The 21,949-nt window shown below is 40.3% G+C and overlaps 2 protein-coding genes and 1 long non-coding RNA gene across 19 annotated transcripts in view; 1 reads left to right on the forward strand and 2 right to left on the reverse strand.

The window, feature by feature from the left end:
• LOC137184680 (membrane-associated guanylate kinase, WW and PDZ domain-containing protein 1-like) overlaps nt 1-13,024 on the forward strand; it is a 96,898-nt gene extending 83,874 nt beyond the window's left edge. For 9 of the 14 annotated variants that reach the window (XM_067592582.1, XM_067592581.1, XM_067592580.1 and 6 more), the window contains 9 exons: nt 956-1,047; nt 1,958-2,153; nt 2,379-2,681; nt 5,136-5,339; nt 7,080-7,167; nt 7,282-7,339; nt 8,838-8,981; nt 9,103-9,241; nt 10,838-13,024. In XM_067592582.1, the coding sequence (XP_067448683.1) occupies nt 956-1,047; nt 1,958-2,153; nt 2,379-2,681; nt 5,136-5,339; nt 7,080-7,167; nt 7,282-7,339; nt 8,838-8,981; nt 9,103-9,241; nt 10,838-11,943 (2,330 nt within the window). In that variant the 3' untranslated portion in view covers nt 11,944-13,024. Of the gene's footprint in view, nt 1-955; nt 1,048-1,957; nt 2,154-2,378; nt 2,682-5,135; nt 5,340-7,079; nt 7,168-7,281; nt 7,340-8,837; nt 8,982-9,102; nt 9,242-9,906; nt 9,999-10,837 lie in introns of all 14 variants that reach the window. The other 5 variants (XM_067592592.1, XM_067592591.1, XM_067592583.1 and 2 more) reach the window with 3 other exon arrangements.
• The window catches only part of LOC137184681 (uncharacterized), a 90,227-nt gene that overhangs the window by 55,387 nt on the left and 12,891 nt on the right, over nt 1-21,949 (reverse strand). The gene's annotated exons all lie outside the window — the stretch shown is intronic.
• LOC137184679 (rhodopsin) lies at nt 15,892-17,495 on the reverse strand. Its single transcript, XM_067592579.1, has one exon. It carries the CDS (start codon nt 17,398-17,400, stop codon nt 16,336-16,338), a length of 1,065 nt encoding a protein of 354 aa, XP_067448680.1. The 5' UTR covers nt 17,401-17,495; the 3' UTR covers nt 15,892-16,335.

Genomic DNA, 21,949 nt, shown 5'->3' on the forward strand with positions numbered 1-21,949 from the left:
CATGTGCATGCTGTCACATCCAAGCGCGCACTCTTGAATTTGTGAGTGGGTGCATCCACGCATCCACTGAGTGCGCAAGGAGAGCAATATTTCAGTGTGATGGGACTGAAAGGTGAGCATTTGGGAATTTTGCTCCCCTCAATGCTCTATGTCACCTGTCCGCTTGATGTGGCACACGCCCGAACCGTTTACTGTTAGTTTACATTGAGCTTTGATCGCTACTCTATACACATGGGTCATTGGAGGGTTAATTACAAACCGCAGCAGTTTAATTCACACTGAGCAAGTTATCGGGAGGGGGAACCGGAGAGCTGGAGCTAATGGGTTCACTACTGGCCTTGCGTGGCAGCCGTGTAGACAGCAGGCGGTGCGAGAAGAAATGGCCTGTGCCTCCTGTGTGGACTGGCCCTGTGGGCTGAACAGACTGACGCCAAATTGCCTGTGTCCTCCTCCACAGTCTGCTCCATCCCCGGCGAGATGCAAATGCGTTGGGAGTTGTGTGTGCGTGATGGAATGCAGGAGACACACGGGGGAGAGAGAAGCTAGAAAGGTTAAGTTATAAATGCAGGTTAATAATAGGGATCGCTATCGTGTGACTTTTCATAATGCGGGTTCTGAGAGCACAACGGGGTCACAGCATGGGACATTGCAGCCTAGTTTGTGGTCTACATGCGAGAACAATCTGCTCAACGAGGCAGGGCTGAGGCGAGGGACGGAGCAGCTGTCGATCCTGCCTGTTCTCAATCTGACTCTAATCGAAAAACAAAACACCTTATTGATCAGCAGTTACACAACTGGATGTAGATTGGTGATAATTAGACAAAATGGGTCATAACATGTCAATTAAAGCAACAAGTATTCAGTGATTAGCCTACATAGATGATAATCAGTCAACGCTGAGAGGAGCCTGCAGGCGGATTTGGAGTCCTCTCATTCTTCCTTTTGTGTATTTCAGTGCCAGATTGCCAGGAGCAGGACATTTTCCTTTGGCGGAAGGACACAGGCTTCGGCTTCCGTATCCTGGGAGGAAACGAGCCTGGGGAGCCTGTAAGTATCCTTCCACCTTTGAATCTCATCAATAGCTTATCACAACAAAATCACCATAGATGAAAAGTTAACAGAAGTGTACACCCACACACTTTCACACATCATTCACACTATTGCTGATAAGTTGTTCTGTCCTTTTCTTAGTATCCTTCCTGGTTTTATAAGAGGTTCTTACTTTCTGTTTTGTTTTTTGTCTTTTATTTTCCTCCCACTTTTCTGTTTAGTCTGCCTTTAAACCGGAGTAGCAGAGAGTCCTAACACATCACTCTGTTTCTAACTGGAGCTGTTGTTCTCTGGAGGATCGTATAGACAGCTTGTTAAGAGAGGCAAAGCCCTTACCCACAATCTCTCTGGTTGTGCGCCATATATTTGTCTTCAAAGAAGGGGGCAAGAGGGAGAGTGGAAGGCAGATATTGAGGAAGAGAGGGAAATAAAATGGCAGCAGGCTTCAGGTCTACCCCACAGGAGTTAGTACTTGTTTGTGCCAAAGATGCTGCATGGTAGTTGTGCGCTTTTCTGTCAAAGCTGTGTGTACACTCCCACACAACGCCTTAAGCACACCAGCTTCTCCATGGCCCCAATAGGCTGCGTTGGCCTTCTTTGTTTCTCTGAACGTCAGCCACAAATACCTTGAAGTAGCTAATGCAACAGTACACTCTGAAACGCTGCTCTGTTTAACAGTTTAATTTAAAATCAGGAGGAGATAAGTCACACTGACTCATCATGTTCTCTCTTGGCTGATGGTTTAATTTCCGACAGTTTAATGACTCTTAATAAGCTGCAGTATAATTATTATGAAGCTCCTGTATTCATGTCCCCGTGTTGACATATGATACATTAAATTAAAGCACAATTCAACGCAAATCTGTAATCCATTACATCATGCATTGTGTGTGCTTGCCTTTTACAGATCTACATAGGACACATAGTGAAGTATGGGGCTGCAGATGAGGATGGACGCCTGCGGTCGGGGGATGAGCTCATCTGTGTGGATGGCACGGCGGTGGTGGGCAAGTCCCACCAGCTGGTGGTGCAGCTGATGCAGCAGGCCGCCAAACAGGGCCATGTCAACCTCACTGTCAGACGCAAGACACCCGGATACGGAGGTGATGAGCTCTTTACATAAAACTTGTGCACGGATATTCATACATGCGTCCTGTATCGTCACATGCATGTTATATAAATGATGCACACTGCTTGTTCTTCTTTGGCAGGCCATCTTCAACCTCATCAAGGTTCCTGACATGAGTACTTGGATGAGAAGTTGAGGAAATGCATGTTGTAAAGTAAAACTTGTCTAACCAGTCTGTTCTCTTCCTCCTCATCCCCAGTTTCAAAAGGGGAAGGCGACATTCCCCCGTCGCCGGCCTCCTCCCACCACAGCAGCACGCAGGCACCCAGCCTGACGGAGGGCAAGCGGACCCCCCAGGGGAGCCAGAACTCTCTCAACACCGTCAGCTCCGGCAGCGGATCCACCAGCGGCATCGGCAGCGGCGGAGGAGGAGGCAGCGGGAGTGCGGTGGTGCCTGCCTCCCTGCAGCCATACGACGTGGAGATCCAACGTAGAGAGAACGAAGGCTTTGGTTTTGTCATTGTGTCGTCTGTTTCCAGGCCTGATGCCGGCACCACCTTTGGTAAGTGATGCAGCCCGAGCTGGAGCTAGTTGAGATTGACACAGACTTGAATTCGGCGTGACATGTTTACTACAGGCTGACTCACTTTCACTTCAGAGGATAACATGGTTCAATTTAGACTTTAATCTGCCTCAACAGTTTGATTGTTTAGGCATTAGTAATCTGTGTCGGTGCAAGTTATGTGAGGAGAGTTTTTCTGACGATCATTATTTTTCTCTGATTAATTTGCTTTCTGACTGTGAGCAGCATTCACAAATGACTTCAAAACAGAGCAATGTTTTGGTCTCAAAGCTAAATTCTTCAAATGTTACTACATGGCACTGACAGTAATACTTTTCTGAAAACAATTTTACACTATACCCTTTTTGATATTAAAAACAGCCCCGATCTTCTATGCATACCTCCAGAAAAGAGTACTAACTGAAATGACTAACGCCATCTCCTGGCAGGATTACAATATTTCTGCAGTTACTCCTCACTGAGTTTCCCCCACTTCATGAATAGCAGGGGAGTGGCGTTTGACAGGAGCGCGCTTAATGCCACAGACGGGCCGAGGTCACAAACCTACTATCATGAGCTTAGGGATAAAGAAATCTCTTTATGTGCAGCGCTCATTCCCTCAGGATCAGGCCGGCAACAGCTTTATCACAAACACCGTCATCACAGATTCATGCCTCACAGCTGCCCTCACCAATTCATTCAGCATGTAATTGAAGTCTACTCAGTGCAGTCCATAGCTGTCTATACCATTTACGTATCGCAGCAAAACAGCAGAATTGTGTGTATCAGAGTTGCTCAGGCATTGATGAGCAATTGTAGATGTTCTCCTCGAACAAATTTGGTATTAACCTCAGAGTGATGAATTTCCAACACCAATGTCATGCCAAGGTCTCTTGTATAGTTAGCCATTATGATGATGTACTGTGGTGTGTCACAGGCGAAACACAAGAATGGATGAGATGTTAGCTACACTGACTGGCCAGGGAAAATTTCATTGATCCCTTGGGTTAATGGTGTTATTCTGCAAAATGCAATGCAAGAATGCATGTATTATTTATAGTGACACCAGTGCTAGTGCTAGTCAACAACCTTGTCTAAACGTCTTCGTGTCTTTTGAGGTTCCTGTTTTTGCCACTTCCTCACTGCGCTCCCCCCCCCCGTTCTGCTCTGTCACTATTCCTCTTGGGAGGATGAGATGAATGGACTTTGTGCTTTCATGTGCTGAGCTGAGATCGTACTGTAGCATCCTGCGCTCGTTTCTCCTAATGGATTCCAACCACATGGGTCATGAGCTGAAATCTGACAGAGGAGTGTGTATTACTAAAAAAAAAAAAAAAAAAAAACCCCAACGAAAAAAACAGACTTGGCTCAGAGGATTCTTCCAGGAGCACCAGATGTTTGTCAGTCATGAGAACAAAGCCGTTTCAGCTGATTCAACCTCCCATACATCATGGATACATAAACCGTTTTGCTCCAGTCCACCAGTCCAGCAGGGCCCATCCCCCTCTCGTCCCTTCCTCCAGTGACCTGGGGTGGGTGTTGTGCTTAGCAGATTGAGTATTAAATCCTGGGTACCTGCCGCACCCTGTAATGTCCCATATCTCATTATTTGGATAGAGTGACAGGATACAAGTGCACTTTTCAATCAAGACAGAGGGAGGGCAGCTGTGAGGTAAGATGTAATAAATATGCAAAAAAAAAAAAAAAATCCTGGATGGAAGGGGGAGTGTAGGGAGGAGCGGAGATAAAGGGAGTGAGGTGGAGGGAGGGTGAGGAGAACTGGAGATCCCCAGGGTCTGTTCGGACCTTCTGTGTTAACAAGATGTACAGTTTTGAACACTGTCACTCAGGTGCAGATTGTATTTCTTGCAGTGTTTGCACTGACCATATCACTAGTGTCATATATAAGCTGCAGGCTGCACATCTCACCTCGGTGTCCCTCCCTCTTTAGGAATCCTTATCATTTTCTGAGCCGGTCAGGATCCCACAGCTCAATTACTCGAATGTCTTACACTGCAGCAAAGATTGATTATTGATCTCTGGCAGGGAGGTGTAGGAGGAGGGGACAGTCATGATACTTTGACCAGTGTATTGATAGGCTGTCAAGCATTGGTCACTGTGGGCTCTGACCAGCGGCATATGATTCACAGTGCATTGAGTAACATGTCAAACGATGAGGTCAGATGACCCCGGGCCCATTCTTTTTTTTTTTTTTTTGTGGACATTATACAGTTTTTCTCCTCCTTTATGTGGCATGTGGTATGTTGCATGTGTACTGATTGCAACATGCTGATGTGGTGATTTGGATAATTAATATTTCTTTTTCTCTCTTTCTCCATTTTTTTCTGTCTTCTCCTTTTTTATACAATCTAAATCAATACAACTAACACGATCAAACAAATCATCACCACACACTAACTCTAACACACAACTTATACATGCAAACAAACAAAGCTGGAAATGCTTGCGTGGCCATGCCCCACAAAATAGGACGCATCATCGAGGGCAGCCCAGCGGATCGCTGCGGGAAGCTGAAAGTCGGGGACAGAATATTGGCTGTTAACGGCTGCTCCATCACCAATAAGTCCCATTCTGACATCGTCAACCTGATCAAGGAAGCCGGGAACACAGTCTCGCTCAGGATCATCCCGGGTGATGGTAAGACTTTTGGCTTCTAGCCTCACATGGCTGTTTCATAATGTAGCATGATGTGACTTATTCATGGATATGGTGGGAAGGAAAGGGCACCGCTGCTCTTCACTGGCAAGTGCACTCTTCATCAGGGTGTGAACCCTGGTATCTCGGAGAGTGACTCACTGAGTAGGAGTAAGGTGAAATTGCCCCAGAAACTACAGTAGCATTTCAACAATTCCTCGATGTCCTTCATGCTCTCTCTGCTCTTTGTTTATTTTCTTTCCATTTGCAATAGTTTGAAAGGATTAAAAACACCATGCTCACATTTAATTAAATGCTTCCTGTTGGTGTTATTCTCTTCAGCTTAGTTTAGAAAAGGAAATAGAACTGCATAATATTGCAGCACAAGCAGTTTGCGACCCACAACTCCACATTTTGGGTAAAATATGTTGAGTGTCATAACAAGGGTACTTGTCACTGGTCAACCAGTGATAACACTGCTGTAAAACCCTACGCAAATAAATAAGACTTCATTGATCCCTGAAGGAAAATTCACATATTACAACAGCACAGAGACAAGTTGAGGTAAGAAACCTGATAAAGAAATCCTTAAATTTAAATGAATAAAAATAGAATAAGTGATTAAAGAAATTATAGAGGTGACAATAGAGGTGACATAAAAAGCTACATATAATACATTATAATACCTTAGACTATATAAATGAATTGTGCAAATATTTGCAGGGAAAAAAAGTCCAGTCGTGCAACTCTGGCATTCATAATGTGTGAGCTATATAAAAATATGAGTATAAAGGTATAGATACAGAATTAAAATACCATAATAGAGTATATAATGTCACATATATGTGCAGTATAAAAATACATATACTATACAGTAATAATATAATACTATGTAGTATATATAATAGAAATAAAAGAATACTATGATATGGCATATAATTATACTTGTAAATAAGCACAATAATAATAATAGTAATATAGTATTGTTCAATAGTGATGTAAGTAATATAATGCAATGTAAAGTAAAATAAAGCTTACTGAAAACTGGAGGTGAGAAAGGTGGGAACAAACTCCCACACACACATTCAGTAACTCACAAGCTTGTGCTTGAACATGCACTATACAAGGTTTCCTCGTAAAAAAGAAAATGGTATGGCCTTGTAATGCGGGAATGACGGATTTTATTAATCGACTTTATTCTCATTTACAAATACCATGCAAGACGTGTGTGGTTGCAGTCAGAAAGACAGAGAGGTGGCCGTGAGGAAGTCATACAGTATTTTTTTTGGAAATGAGGGGAGAGTGAGCAAGGAGCCAGAGACAAATGAGTCAGGCTGATGTTCTTGCTAAACACAGACAGAGCTGCACTCCTGCTAGTGTCAGTGGAAACATGTACTGCAGTGTTTTTGCTATGGAATTAAGAAAGGCCAGAAAAGACAGTTGTCCTTGTCCTTTTCCCTCCTGGAGTAGCAAATGAAACAAGTCATAAGGGTTTTTTTTTCTTTACTGTTGTTTTTCTTTCGTGCAGTGGGGCCAGTGTTGTCCATGAGCAGATGGCAAATGACAACATCACAGGCAGTTAGCATCAGGTTGAATAGAGTAGCCTGTGGGCGGTTCAGGGGACTCTTCTGGACAGTAACATTTTGTTCTCCAGAGTGTCTTTTGAAAACATAGCTATGGGCAAATGCGTTTAACAAAAGCAGTCACTTGATTTTAATTTGTTTCTTTTATTTTTCTCTCAAGATTCTTCCAATGCTTCCCTGCTCACCAATGCTGAGAAGATAGCTACTATCACTACCACACACACGCCTCAACAGTCTACAGAGTCCCGGTGGGTGATAATGCATCCGTTTTTTAAATATTTATAAATGCAACTGTCTTTCTAGAAGATATTCTTAAATACAGCACAATGTGTATTCATATGGATTTCTTCTTTTTTTTAAAGGAATAACTCAAAGTCTAAAGGAGCTCCACCTCCACCACCCATACAAACCCAAACACAGGTAAGAACCGATGTTTTCACTCCACAGTTAAAAATCATCTGGGTTTCCATTAATTAATCAGTTACCATCTGACACATAATACAAACTACAGCAATAAACGGAGGAAAGTCACTAATCATAAATCTATATAAAGCCTTTTTTTAAATAATGGTACATGTTCACTTAAACACAAAACAGTTTTTAAGTGAACATGCCACAACAGCCACATGGACACTTAACATCCGTTGTACAACACTACTGTGTGGGAAAGTATAATAACAGATACAGATAAGTTAAGTCCCATTTAAACTGAGAGTGACAATCAGTGTTCACCTGGAGAAAGATAAAAGCCATACATCAACAAACATGACATATTCTAACACTAAGGTCCTTTAGATTACCCTTCAAAAACTAAGTTTCATTGTTGTGATCTTCTCTAAGTATTTGACCAGTGTGTTTATAGAAAGATGTCCAGTGTTATAAGGCAGACAGTATCTTACCAAACCAATTCAGCAATATATGTGTTTGTGCAGCATGTCAGGGTGTGTCAGCATGTTGAACAGTATTCTTTGATGACAGTTTTAACATACTGTAATGACTTGGTAGTACGCTGGAAGGTACAGATTAATCAAGTTGTTGTAGCGTCCGGAGCTTGACCAATGAATCAGCCGATATAAGCTCATCGCACTAGTATTGGCGTCTATGTCAGTTGATAAATGACAAGAAACTGCTGTATAGAAATGCCAAAGATATGATTTGAAACAGTGTCACCATTCTATAATTTATCCACAAGAGAGTAGTGACAAATTTATTTTTCAACGGTAAAACATCCTGCCCATTTCTTGGTTGCAATTGTTAGAAAAACAACACTAATTTAGGGGAACCTTATAAATTTTTTATTATTATTTTGTTTTATTTATGTTATGGGTTGTATAAAGAATATTAATATCTGCCGTTATATAAATATTTGTTTCTTTTTAACTATCAAATGTCAATATTGGTATCAGCTATCTGTCAGGCTTTAGTAGCATCCTACCTCCAATTAATATCTTCTTGTTACAAATACAAAGTCATAATTCTGATTAATCCTATGTTTTATTTGGGATGTCCTCAAATCACTGTAATATCCTAGATTGTATCTGTTATGTATACAGTAAGTCTTAGATACTATCACTATCTTGAAGTAAACATTCAATCTATGAAATCACTCAGTGCTTTGAATTGAATAAAGCTTTGGACCTGTAAGTACCACAGATCATGATTTTGTTGGAGACCATGCTTCTATTGGGAGAGAGCTTTTGATGAGTGTAGCGAGTTTGGGTCCAGCCCTTGTTGTGCCCTTGTTTAGTGATCACAGGATTACACTGCATTAATTATTCATACATTCCAGGGTATTTTACTGTCATTGACATCTTTGTGAGTTTTTGTGGGACATTGCTTGATAAGCTCTGAAGTTTGGACTCACCTTCTGACTCTGTGATTTCTCACTCCTCTGGGGTCTCTCTTTTCTCTCTCATAGGATGCGGAGTTCTACTCTGTGGACCTCGAGCGTGACAGTAAAGGTTTTGGTTTCAGCCTGAGAGGCGGACGGGAGTACAACATGGACCTTTATGTGTTGAGACTAGCAGAGGATGGGGCTGCTGTTAGAAATGGCAAGATGAGGGTATGAAGCTATTTTTCTTCAGTTCACCTCCTCTATTCTACTTCCAATTTCCTTTTTTTTACACTATAATAAAATATTATCATTAGCTAGCCATAACAATGTCATGTCTGCTCTGTTTTAGGTGGGAGATGAAATCCTGGAGATTAATGGTGAGAGCACAAAGAACATGAAGCATTCACGTGCCATTGAACTGATCAAGAATGGTGGTCGGAGGGCGCGACTCGTCCTCAAACGGGGGGATGGATCTGTACCTGAATATGGTAGGCAAACTTAATGTAAATTACACTGCTAATGCCAGAATTGAAACTATATTTTGTTCCAGCTGTATGTACCGCAAACCAGAAAAAAAGCTTCATAATGTATCTGCTTAGTACACCACAGAGGAAAACTGTTTTAAACTAATTTTCATGAACGTTATAACTGTAAATAATTAACATTTCACAGGAAGACACTTTCTGATCTGTTGATTTAAAATGACTTGTCGTGGTTTCAGCACAAGATTGGGCTGTCAGATATTATTGATTAATGAAGAAATGGTTGCCACAGAAGCTTGTTCAGTGATTTATACCTTATAAGATCTGTAGCACTGATGTTTTATAGCTGAAGTAATATTCCCTCCCAAGAGCTGTATGCTCTGCTGATGGATTATTCCTCTCACTCTCTGAGTCATATTGTTGTATTTCTCAGCATTATCTTCTGGTTTATCTGGGGTTTAATTTTCTGATACATTTTTTTCTTCCCTCTCAGATGGTTGTTTGATACTGTATAAAGTGTAATATTTTCTTGTCTTTCACAACAAACCCCTTCTTCTCTCTATTAAGATGCACTGTAAAACAGCCTCTTGTCTGTTCTATTTGTTTTCTCCTCTCTATTCCTCTTCCTTTCTCTCTGTCTCTTGTTGCTGGGCTCTTCCTCCTCTCTCCAGCGATGATGGCTCCTCATCTCGCTGTTGGTACAATGAGGAATGACAAGATGGGAGAGCCCTGTTTCTACCTAATGGGCCAAAATCAGACCACGGTTTGTAGCCAAAAGTCTGTCCCAATCCACTCTCCCTGCCATCTTTTTACTTTCAAATTTGATCCACCCCTCCTTCCAGCTCATCCCTACCTGAATCCCACTTTGTGTGTGTTTATGTGCCGGTGTGTTTACATGGTCTACATGCTTTAAGTCTTGTCATGCCTGAATTAAACTTTACTCCTGTGAATCTGTACACGTACAAACCCTCTCCCTCACCCAGTCAGACTAGATATTTTTACTGGGACTAATTTAATGCCACTGCTCGTCACACGCTGCTGCCATAGCAACCTGTCTCTAATTTGGCAGACTTGCAGCCAAACACACTCTTGTTTTTGTTTTTCGCTTTTGGTTTGTTCTTCCCAATGATGCACATTGAGTTGTTCAACATTTTGTTTTGAATGATTTCTTAGGTGCCTGCTGTGTCATTGATAACCCCTGCCCTACACGTGCCGATGTGTTGCACCTGCTGTTGTTGCTGACATCACCTTGTGTTTCAAACTGCAGCCCCATAGAGAAAACATGTTGAAGTGATTTATCACTTCAATGTAATTTATATGTATATGTGTAAAACATCAGTTTAAATTATCCATAGCTGATTGTTTCTGGGGATATATACAGGATATGACAGTGTACGTGCATGCATGATTTCCATAAAACCACTGCATTGACTTTCTGTCATGTCAATGCAAGAGCCCACATGGACAACATGGAAAGTCATGTTTGCTAAACACAATAAATGTCATGTTACTGACATACTTTGTAAAAAATATTCTTCAATCTAATGTTTCTTACAAAAGGTATTTCCAGTCTAGCCTCTCCTCTTTTCTCCTCTCCTCCAGACGGCAGCAGTGACGGGAACCCTCCCACACCCGGGGCACAAAACACTCCGGAAGTGAGAACGCTGCCACCCAACAGCCGATATCACACCTCATTGGAGTCCAGTTATCCACCAGACCTTCACAAACCATCACGCCAGGAGGAGTCTGCGCGTGGCCGAGACAGGGACAGGAACTGGGACAGGGCTGTGTCAGATCAGATGGACTACCAAGGCCGGCAATTTAACCCCCACCATCATCACACCTGGAATAACAATCACAGTCAAAGTACCCCCAGACAGCAGTCTCCAGACAACAGTAACAGCAGTAGCAGTGGCAACAAGAAGAGCCGAGGCCGCAAAGTCAAGAAGTCCGAGTCGGAGAGCGGTATCTCTAAACTCCTAAAGACTCTGAGGAAAGACAGCTCAGGGAAGAAGGCTGCAGCTGCAGAGAAACTAAGGGGGCGAGAGCTCTCAAACAGCAGTTCTACTTTGGACGAGAGGTTTCGTCTGCAGCGCCGAGGCTCCCTTGACCGCTCACCAACCCGAAAGCGCACCTCCTCCCCTGATCGTCGGCGGGCCAAGTCGATGGACCGCAGGGCAGAGCGAGCGCATCGGGACCGTACACCTGAGAGGGAGTATGACGATGGAGGGTTCCTCGCTGTCACCCCTGAACGCAAATTTTACGAGCGGAGGCTCCTCAAGGACTCGCAGATGGCTGGGCGAGTCAGGGAGGCCACAACCCCCGAGCGCACCAACAACAACGGAGATTCCTTGTCTCTTTCCAGGGGCCGTACATATGATAGAGCCCCGAAGAACGGCAACCTCCTGAGAGACTCTTCCTCAGAGAGGAGGGAGGAGCAATATCGGATGAACGGGACACCGGACAGACGATACAGAGTGGAGCGGGACTCTTCCCCTGACAGCAACTACAGCCGGGACGAGCTGAACTATGCAGCAGCACCCAGACTAAAGGACTACTATAGCATGATGAAGAACAACGCTGCACACAACAATGCTGCCTACAACAACACAGGCCATAACAATAACGCAGTAGGCCGCAGCCCAAACCAGCTCCCTGAGCCCAAGAGAAGGCTGTACAAAGAAAGCCCCAAAGACCTCAGCATCTAGAGCAGAGCAGAGATCCCCCTCGCCACTCTCTCCTCTATATGTGCAAACTATGTACCATACACTGGAATTGGACTTCTGAGGATACTAACTCTTGTGCTTTATTTGGTCAACTGGTTTATTTGTTTGATTTGATTGACTTAACTACTTGTGATCCCATCCCGAGATTCATAAAACAGCAGGAGTACAATCCCTCTATCAGTTCATACTGGTTGTTTTGTCATTGTTATAGTTATTTTGAACATAACTGAGGTTGTTGTACTATAGTAAAGGTATTGTATGTGCCTGCATATGAAATCAGTGATATTGCTTTTTGTAGGCATTGCTGACTCTAAATAGTATGTTCCCTCAGAGGTATGAAACATGCTTCCAGTTGTGGTAACTTCTAACTACTAAGCTTGTTTTAATCTTGTTTTTCGATGTCTTTTCCATTCCTGAATTGCTTTACTGAACAAACTATAGCACAAGACACTGATGGTTCACAAGAACTGTGAAAATCACGTTTGACTTCAGGCAAAAAATCTAAATTTAAGATCTAGTGTAAAACTAGAGTGAAAATTATATAAATAATATATGACTTTTTTTTTGCATTTGCTCACTATTTATTTTTAATTTGGCACATATTTTGAGCAAGCTTCATTAAATCTTTAAGGACCATGGTAGAAGTACACACTGTACTTGGGAAAGCATGCTCTACCCTTGTTTGTGTTGCATCTTTGAAATGTGTGGCAGCTCACCCTCCTTTGCTAAATACACCCAAACTCCCAAAATTAAGAAAAAAAAAATCTGATGTGAAAATTGGAAATGGTGGTGTGAGTAGGATTATAAAAGTTAAATACTTGAATACTCTGATCCTTTGTTCCTACTGATGTAGCAGGGAAGGAACTTGACTAACTTTCAACTACAAAACTTCTTCTGGTAGATTCTCTGTTGCGTAAAATGAATTATCCAACTTTGTTGCGCATCAAAATTTCAATTTCCTACTTTCGATGACTCTGCTTTATGCCAGAATACCAGCTTGAAGCTGCCATAAAATATGATTTTCAGATATGCCAAAAAAAAAAAAAAAAAAAAACTAAATAAATTTAAAACAAACAAATGTGTAAATGATCCCTGTGCAAGATGCATGTGTAAATTAAAGTGTAGTTTAACCACTTTATCCGATAGATCTGAGTGAGAATAATCCATAAGGAACATGCACTGTAATCCCACGGTAATTGTTGATAATGATAGCCACATTTGCGCACTAACCACCTCTTGGGTCCAGACAAAAAGTGTGGTTTGTTGTGTTGGTAACATATGGAGAGTCCCGGTACAGGAGATGACCAATCTGCCATGCTGAGCCATGCTGTCACGCCACTGGAGTCTGACTGCTGCTTTATAATGTGTTTTGTGTGTATTCTCTGTTTTATGTTTCATTAAAGAACTAAAAATATATTGGAAAACCACAACAAATGCATTGTTTGATCACTGTTGTCGCCATGGTACTGTATTTAACAAAAAAAGAAGAAAAACAAAGAAAAGAAAAGAAACACGTTTAAGAAGTTAACCTGTTGGCCATCACCTGTAAAGATTTTTTCCAATGTAACTATTAGGAACCTGTCAAGGAATAAAATGTTGCCTTTTTCTTGTACAAAAGAGAAATTTATGAGAAAACCTCAGCAGTGAGGAATGTGATATTGTGTTTATATCTCTGAAATGGACCTGATGATTTATGGGAAATATGTTGATTTACTCTGGATCAGGTATGTAAAGACATTTTAGAATGAAAGACTGTATTTGGTCAATCAGAAACTGTTTGATGGTTTGAATCTCTCTCGATGGTTAGCCTACCTTTGTATTATAAAGCACTTGTATGCAGTCTGTGTTCTTCAAGCATTATTTCTTGCAATGTGCTCCGGACATAATGCTGTCTCTGTGTTGATAAAAGCAGTACATGTATATGGGCCAATCTTTTTTATAAAACTATGCATATATAAATACTACATTGTTCATAGCTTTATTTGACCCATGAAGCTATACATAACATTAGTCTAAGTACAAGTAGATGTGGATTTATCCAGCTTCTTTCCTTGAGATGGATTACAATGTATATGTAGCTATCAAAAGAAGTCTGTGAATGCTATTTTTATTATCAAATAAAGTTTTCCATACAAATTCAAAAAGGCTTTCATATTTCTGCATAGCCGTTTTTCACTCACATCTCTGGGGAGGCCTTTGAGTTTGTTCTCTCTTTTTTTGATCAAATCACTCGGATGTGGGAGTCGTGGTCACGTTACGTTTTAATATGCAGCTTTAGAGACTTCCTTTCATTGAAGATCGACACTCGACAAATATTTACTACATTTAACAGTGACTGTACACTGGTTCACACACAATCCACAAGAGTAACATGGAAATAGAACAATGAAAAAGAAAGAAGTTGGAAGCATGGGCTGTCAACTGTATTGCCTTTTTTGACAGAAAAAGGCATTTCATCTTATTTCCACAAGACATAATGGTGCATGCAGTACACACTACCTCACTCCATTCACTCCACTGGTATTCTCAGCGAGACAACAAAAGCACAATCCATATTTTTGCATTTGTTTTAAAGTTATAGCCAGTGTTGTAATAAGACTAATAATACCACTGATATACTTTTTCATCTCAAATAATAATTGCATAGTAAAATGACACTATATAGAGCTGGGTTACAGTTTAAGGTGCTGATAAATATACTTTATTAAACATTATTTGAATTCATTGACAATGTCTATACTGGGTTCATAACTTCCAATTAAACATGTTTGTGGTGTTATAGTTTTAGATTATATAGTGATTACTCTAATCAATAAAAATAGAAAAGAAAAAAAAGGTTTCTTCTGAACTTTAATAATATCAGTGGTGTTTATAAAAAGTTAAATGGTATCATACCTGTGTGAACAAGCATTCATAAGATTGTCATCTATCAAATATTCTTCAAATACCTTCATTAAAAGAAAGAGGGGCTTTTCTTTTTTAATTCTAAATTAAAACAGCAATTGAAGGATTTTTTCCCCTTAAGCTCTCAGCTGGAGCTTGACTTCAGACTGCTCAGTGAGCGTATCTGTATTCCAAGACAGATCCACTGGTATGGTGGTTGCTATAGCTACGCATGAAGGTCATTACAGGAGAGATTTTGAAGCGTTTTTATTTCTTCAGTCTGGCATACTGCACAACCAAGAGCTGAGGAGGAGGAATCACATCACTATCTGAGTTTTTGTCATTTATAATACCGGTACAAGTCATTATTGATGTCTTTCAAAGAGTTTTAAAAAATCCCAGCCTTCAAGAACCTGGTATTCTAGTAAAATAACGCTATAAACCTACGTAGAACTCTAGTGGGTTTCTACTTATTGATGAACTACATAATCATTATCTGCAATATCTATCCTCTGTTAAGACTGTGTCTTGTGAGAGCTAAAAAATGTTACATTTTATTTGAATTCTGTTGAGAAATGTTGTGCAAATATCATAATAACACTTCCAGTAACTTCCCTTGACAATGTGTTTATTTTAGGTCTATATGGTTTGTGTGTGATATGATGCAAGTGAAGAGTAATCGTTTCCATTCCATAACCTCTGCATCAAGGTGTCTCTAGGTAATACCGATTTGTGTTATCCAATAAGTCTTTGTCTGTGTTAACCTTTCATTAATGTGATTAATATTCGTCATCAGATAAAGTTGGTGTTGTGTCAGGTGTATATTCATCCCTGATTAATAATGTCATAATCCCCTCGCTAGGACAAGTTCTAAGTCCAAGGTGACCTGTGACTGAATTGAGATTACAGTAGCAATGCAGGTGCAACTACAGGAGCATTTCAAACACAATGTTAAGTTTCTGAACTGTTCCAAGTGTTTGTACCATTAGGTCCTGCGGTAGTCACTACAATAATAGCTCTAAAGTAGAAATTGACTCAAGACATAAATGCATTCTGAATAGGTCATTCACATTTATTCATTTGATTAAATATACTACAATCATTTGAACTTTGCCACCCAAACTGTAAGTAAAACATAAACAGGATGATTCATTTGCAAAGTGCGATTTATTTTACGTTGCCTTGATTACATGCCTCTACATTCAAAAATAAGCCAGTATCATATAGGTTCCAACTGTAAAAGATTAACATTATTTCCCTTTCCTCTCAGGAAAAATCTCAAAGATTGTTGCGTTGGATATTCTGTACATACAGGAACCATTCTGTAATGGGCTGACCTTTCCTGCAACTGTCTTTAGGTTGAACCAACTCATTTGTAAAAATACAAAAAGGAAGTTATTTCTGTAGACATTAGCCTTCAGTCGTTTCCCGGGGGGAGCAGAAGTCTTCTTCTTGGATAGTGGATCATGGAGCCTCTGTTTGATGGCCCTTTTATGCAGGAGACACAGAGCTGGAGGAGACAGAGGAGGCCTCGGTCTTGGAGGCAGTAGAGGATGCTCCCTCCTCCTCCTCGAAGGGATTCTTTCCGCAGCACAAGGTGGTGATCATGCAGTGGCGGAACTGCTTGTTCATGCAGATGTAGATCATTGGGTTGTAGATGGAGGAACTCTTGGCAAAGAATGCCGGGATGGTCATGAAGACAGGTCCAAACTCAGCGCCCTGATTTGTGAAGATCCAAACAGCCACACTGGCATAGGGTACCCAACATACCAGGAAGGCAATGACCATGATAATGACCATGCGGGTGACTTCCCTCTCAGCCCTCTGGGTGGTCTCAGACTCCTGCTGAGCAGCAGCAGCCTCCTTGACAGCGCAGAGCAGACGGCCATAGCAGAAGAAGATCACAATCAGTGGGATGAGGAAGTGGCATGTGAACATGTAGATAACGAAGGACTCATTGTTGAAACCTTCTGCCCGTGTGTAGTAGTCGATTCCACATGAGCACTGCATGCCCTCAGGGATGTAACGGGACCAGCCAACAAGAGGGGGCACGGAACAAGAGCAAGCCATAACCCAGGTGAGGGCCAAGCCCATGATTGCGTGGTTCTCCCCAAAGCGGAAGTTGCTGAAGGGCTTGCAGACAACCACCCACCTCTCAATAGCCAGAACAACCAGTGACCAGAGGGCAATCTGACCACCATGGGTAGCAAAGAATCCTTCCAGATTGCAGCCAAGGCGTCCAAGGACGAAGTAGCCATGCATAGAGGTGTACATCGTTGTCGTGAATCCTCCGAACACCATGAAGAGGTCAGCCACCGCGAGATTCAGCAGGATGTAGTTTAGAGGGGTTCGCAGCTTCTTGTGTTCGATGGTGACGTACAGAGTGAGGAAGTTGATGGGAAAGCCAAGAAGGATGAGTAAAAACATGTAGGCACCCAGGGCAGCATAAGCTGCTGGGTTGACAAGGTAGTACTGAGGATAATCATAAGGACTCCGGACAACGCCGGTGGTGTTAACCATAGGGACATAGAAATAGGGTCCCTCTGTGCCGTTCATGGTTGCGGCTTGCGGTTGCGATCAGCCCTTCGGTGGTGTTTCTTCTGGCTGTTCAGGAGAGTGATGGAGAGGGACCTTGCTACAAATGGACCCAAGTGGTCACGGTCTGGCTTTTAAAGGCACACCTTGGATTATCACTTTCCAAATCCGTCAGCACAAAGTGATTTAGGCCACAGTTAATATCTAATCCAGCCATCACTGCAAACATAACTGACCACTCATCAAGATATTAAGGTTACACCTGCTCATTCCACTTACAGAGCTGTCTGATGACTGTTCATTTTAAATTATAAATACAACATGGTAAAACTGTTTCTGCAATCTACATGAAATAATTCACCTTTTCTTGTCCACTAAATTTGATAGATACTATACTAGGCACCTTTTTCTTTGGAATTGGAAGGTAATAAAGCAAATACCTGCAGGTCTAGGGAGTTGAAGCCACTGATTTGAAGCCACATATGACACTCATGTATATATGAATTTAAGCATTAGTGTCAATGTGTATTAGCTGTGTGATGGACTGGTGACCTATCCAAGGTTTCCCAAACCCCCTTCAACCTGAATAGAGCTTAGCAGGCAAAGAGTAGAATTAATTTATTCCATGACTTGTAACCCCAAGCCCTATATCTAACACTGAATGACTATGAATTCATCCCAAAAATAAGTTGTCAAGTCCAATTCTAAGAACGAACATTTCTCTATATTTCTGCAGTATGAAATCCGATTTAGCAGCCAAAATAACTCATATAGTGAACTATAACTTACCCTTATGACAAATAAATATATGGCAGGCCTTTCTGAAGACAGTCAAATCGCTGTCAAGATTTCTTTATTTCATCAGAGGCTGTTCAGTTCTCATACTAAATGATGACTCATGGACACATGGGGTAACATGATCTACAACATAATCCTAACATGATTATTTCCAAAAGATGTTGAACTGCATGGAGTGCCTCACTGAGATTATAAATTGCTTGTGCAAGAGCGTCCGAGCCAAGATAGCAACAACAGATAACAGGCCTTAAATATTTCTAAAAATATATCCTGGTCTCTTGTATTAATGTGTGGTAAGTAGTTGATTGTCTGTAATATATTGGATGTAGAGCAGAGGCAGTAGTGTTGCTGAGTAGCGGACCATCTTAGCTGTTGGTAAAGAGCTCAGCACTTTCCTAATGGGTGTTGTATTAAAGAGATTTGGGGCTTATGGATGTGTTACTCTCACACGCCTGTAATGGATTTAATGTCGCAGAGGGTCACTCTCACTCAGTAGGATGTTGCCTTGTTCAGATGTGATACCTTGATATTTCTTTCATTTTCTTTTTTTTTTTAAATTCATAATATTGCTCATGAATGTGTAGCACTTTCAGAATAAACAAACAATATTAACTTTGACAAACCACAAATTACTACATAAAGTATTTCTATGTAAGCAACTAGGCCTCTTTGAACCCATGGTGTCAGTATTTTTCATTAATAATTAAATCAGTAATTAACATGTATGCTTAAATACATTATAAATTTGCTTAATTAACACTTTTTTATGATCTAGACACTCACTGGAGTAAAGCAGAGATAATAGAGGCTCTTCGTGGACTGTTCTGGAATTATCCCTCCATGTTGGGGGGGTCAAGAGTTGCTAAGTGTGAAACAGTCATTGCTATGTGTTTGGTGTTTTATTTCTACATTTTTACTATTGTAAACAAGTGAACAAGGCTAAGTGTGATATTTAGTGTAACAGTAATGTTCTGCTTTCCTGTGTTGTCTTTTGTGGTGTTGTCCCACACTTTTTGCACGTCAATCTTGACACTATTAGGCTATTTGTGAAAACCCATACGAATTAAAGACTTTTTATTAGAGGTGCAATGATTAGTCAATTAGTCAATCAGAATTAATCAGCTATCAACTATTTTGACAACTGATTCATCATTCAGTCACTTTTAAAGTCATAAAGGATAGTTATACAAATATTGTTGGGTTTTGGACTCTTGGTCTGAAAAAACAAGGAATTTGAAGACACCACCTTTAACTCTGGTAAACTATAAATGGCATTTTTCTGATATTTTAAACAATTAATCAAGAAAATAATCAGCAGATTAACAGATGGATAGATAGACAGATAGACAGATAGACAGATAGATAGATAGATAGATAGATAGATAGATATGGACTCTACAAAGCTAGCCCTGTCAACATATATGGGCATCCAACACCAGCAGACAGAAGACATTAAAGAGTACACGAAAGTACAATATAAATAATACAAAAATACAAATACAGAAAAATACACACCCAAAGGCATCAATCTGTTTGTGGTTTTGTACTGCTGTACAACCTCTGATTCAATTTACACCACTCTGTATTCTGTCTGACGGTAACAACTCGTATTCAGAGTATAGAATATGGGATGGATCGCAGAGAATTCTCTTTAAAGAGAGACTGAAGATTATGACGATCTTTCTGATCAGTCTGAACCAAATGCGACAACTTTGATTTTGATGATACAGGAAGGTTCTCAAACCATGCAGTCATTCCATACCTGATTACACTCTCCAAAACTGGCCTGATAAAATAAAAACATAATTTCTTGTTCGACTCCATACAGACGCAGTCCAAATCCAAGGAAAAGCACCAAATCCTCACATTTGAAAAGCTGAAACCATCAAAAGTTTGGCATTTTTGCTTGAAGAAAACAAAATTGTGAAATTATCACATAGTTTTCAGAATAATTTTATGTCAATTAACTAACTGATTAACTAACTAATCTCATACTGCGTGCCACATCGTACATCATGGATGTAGACATATATTTCCTCTTAAATAATGTTCTTTTCCCATTTCCAATAGCAGCAGTAGATGTGAGGGACACAAGAAGCACTCCTGTGAACATTTTTATCTTCATTTTATTCTCTACATATTTTGATATATTTTTAAAAACGGGAAATAAAGATTTACTGTGAACTTGCTCTTTTCCACCAAACTGCAAAGATTCAATCCCAAACTCAGCTACTTTTGGGATAAAATATATCCACCCATCTATCCATCTTCTATAGCCGATTATCCTGTTCAGCGTTGCAGGGCACTGGATCCTATCCCAACATGCACTGGGACAGCTTGTAGCAGGTTTAAATACATAAAGATTTCTCCCATCAATAATAAAATTGCACCAAAAAACAGATTGATTATGAAGGACATTAGACCAATTGAACAATTATCAAAGAACAGTATGGTATTTCTATTCTGGTGTGGGCTGAGGTAAAATTTGGTGGATGGTGGTCATCAAGTGTTTTAAGGAAAGTAATTTTCGCTTTCTAAGTAAACTGTGCTCTCTGGTTGAAAGGTAATGACACGACTATGTGACTGATATAACGGCCAGTTTCCAGAAGCAGAGAGCATCATGTTGTTAAATCTTTTATTAATACATTTATTCATTTATTTTATTAGTGAGCCCATTAACTAAATACATTTAATCTAAATGAATCAAGACCTGTTTTAACAACTGTGAAAGTGAAAGCACAGAGGAGAAAAGTGATTGAAGTGATGATGCATGAGCACTTGGGGGTAGTGAGCAGGTGAAAAGTGAAAGAGAATTAATGTGGTTATTAATTAATGTGATGACATCAATTTAAAAACAAACTTGCCAGAGGAAAATCTTGTTTTCATAGGCCATGAGTGACCAGTGGACTAAATGGAAACTATTATATATTGTTAATTAAATCATCAGCTTAAGACATCTAGAAATAATATAGACAAAACCTTTGAATATAAGTAATATAGAGAAGAAAATGTACTTGGAGATATAAAAGACATTCATTTAAAAAGTCATTATGAATATTCTTGCATAAGCCTAACTGAGTACTAGTGTAAATTTTAAACAAATTTCGTACAGTACAACAATTTTCTATTTGTCTGCAATTAAAGTTTTCACACATCAGCTTTTATACAGAGGCCAATTCATCAATGAACATCAGAAATGTTTGGGAACCTTAAAAAGTGTTTTAGCCATGTTTAAGAGGCTTGCATTATCTCACATCTCTAGAGTTAGGTCAAGTCAAGTCAAATCAATTTTGCTTGTATAGCCCAACATCACAAATTACAAAATTTGCCATAGGGGGCTTTATTATCTGTAAAGCAATACAACATCCTCTATCCTTAGACCCTCGACTTACCTTAGGATAAATTCAATTCTTTACTTTTTTTTTACCCCATACTAGCAAAAATACATCATGAAGACTTGAATCTAGTGACTCCAGTTTCCAGTCTAAAGTCTAAATATCATATATTTAAAAATCTAAAACAGTCTTAAACCTAGGTTAGCACTGACCCACAGAGATCTATAATGACAAACTAATAAGGGTTATTCTTGTTTGTTTTATTCCTTATAGGTACAGATATAAACAGTATAAGTCTGGTAGTAAGCGCATAAATAAAGGATACTGTGCATCAACATACCAGTGTTATAATAAAGTACCTATTGTGTGTTGGGCTCACTATTGTGTGACATGGTAAGTTAAAATAAAGCCTTCAAACTGGCAAAAAAAATTGTGAA

The sequence above is a fragment of the Thunnus thynnus genome, chromosome 6, assembly GCF_963924715.1.
Source record: "Thunnus thynnus chromosome 6, fThuThy2.1, whole genome shotgun sequence".
Taxonomy (NCBI): Eukaryota; Metazoa; Chordata; class Actinopteri; order Scombriformes; family Scombridae; genus Thunnus; species Thunnus thynnus.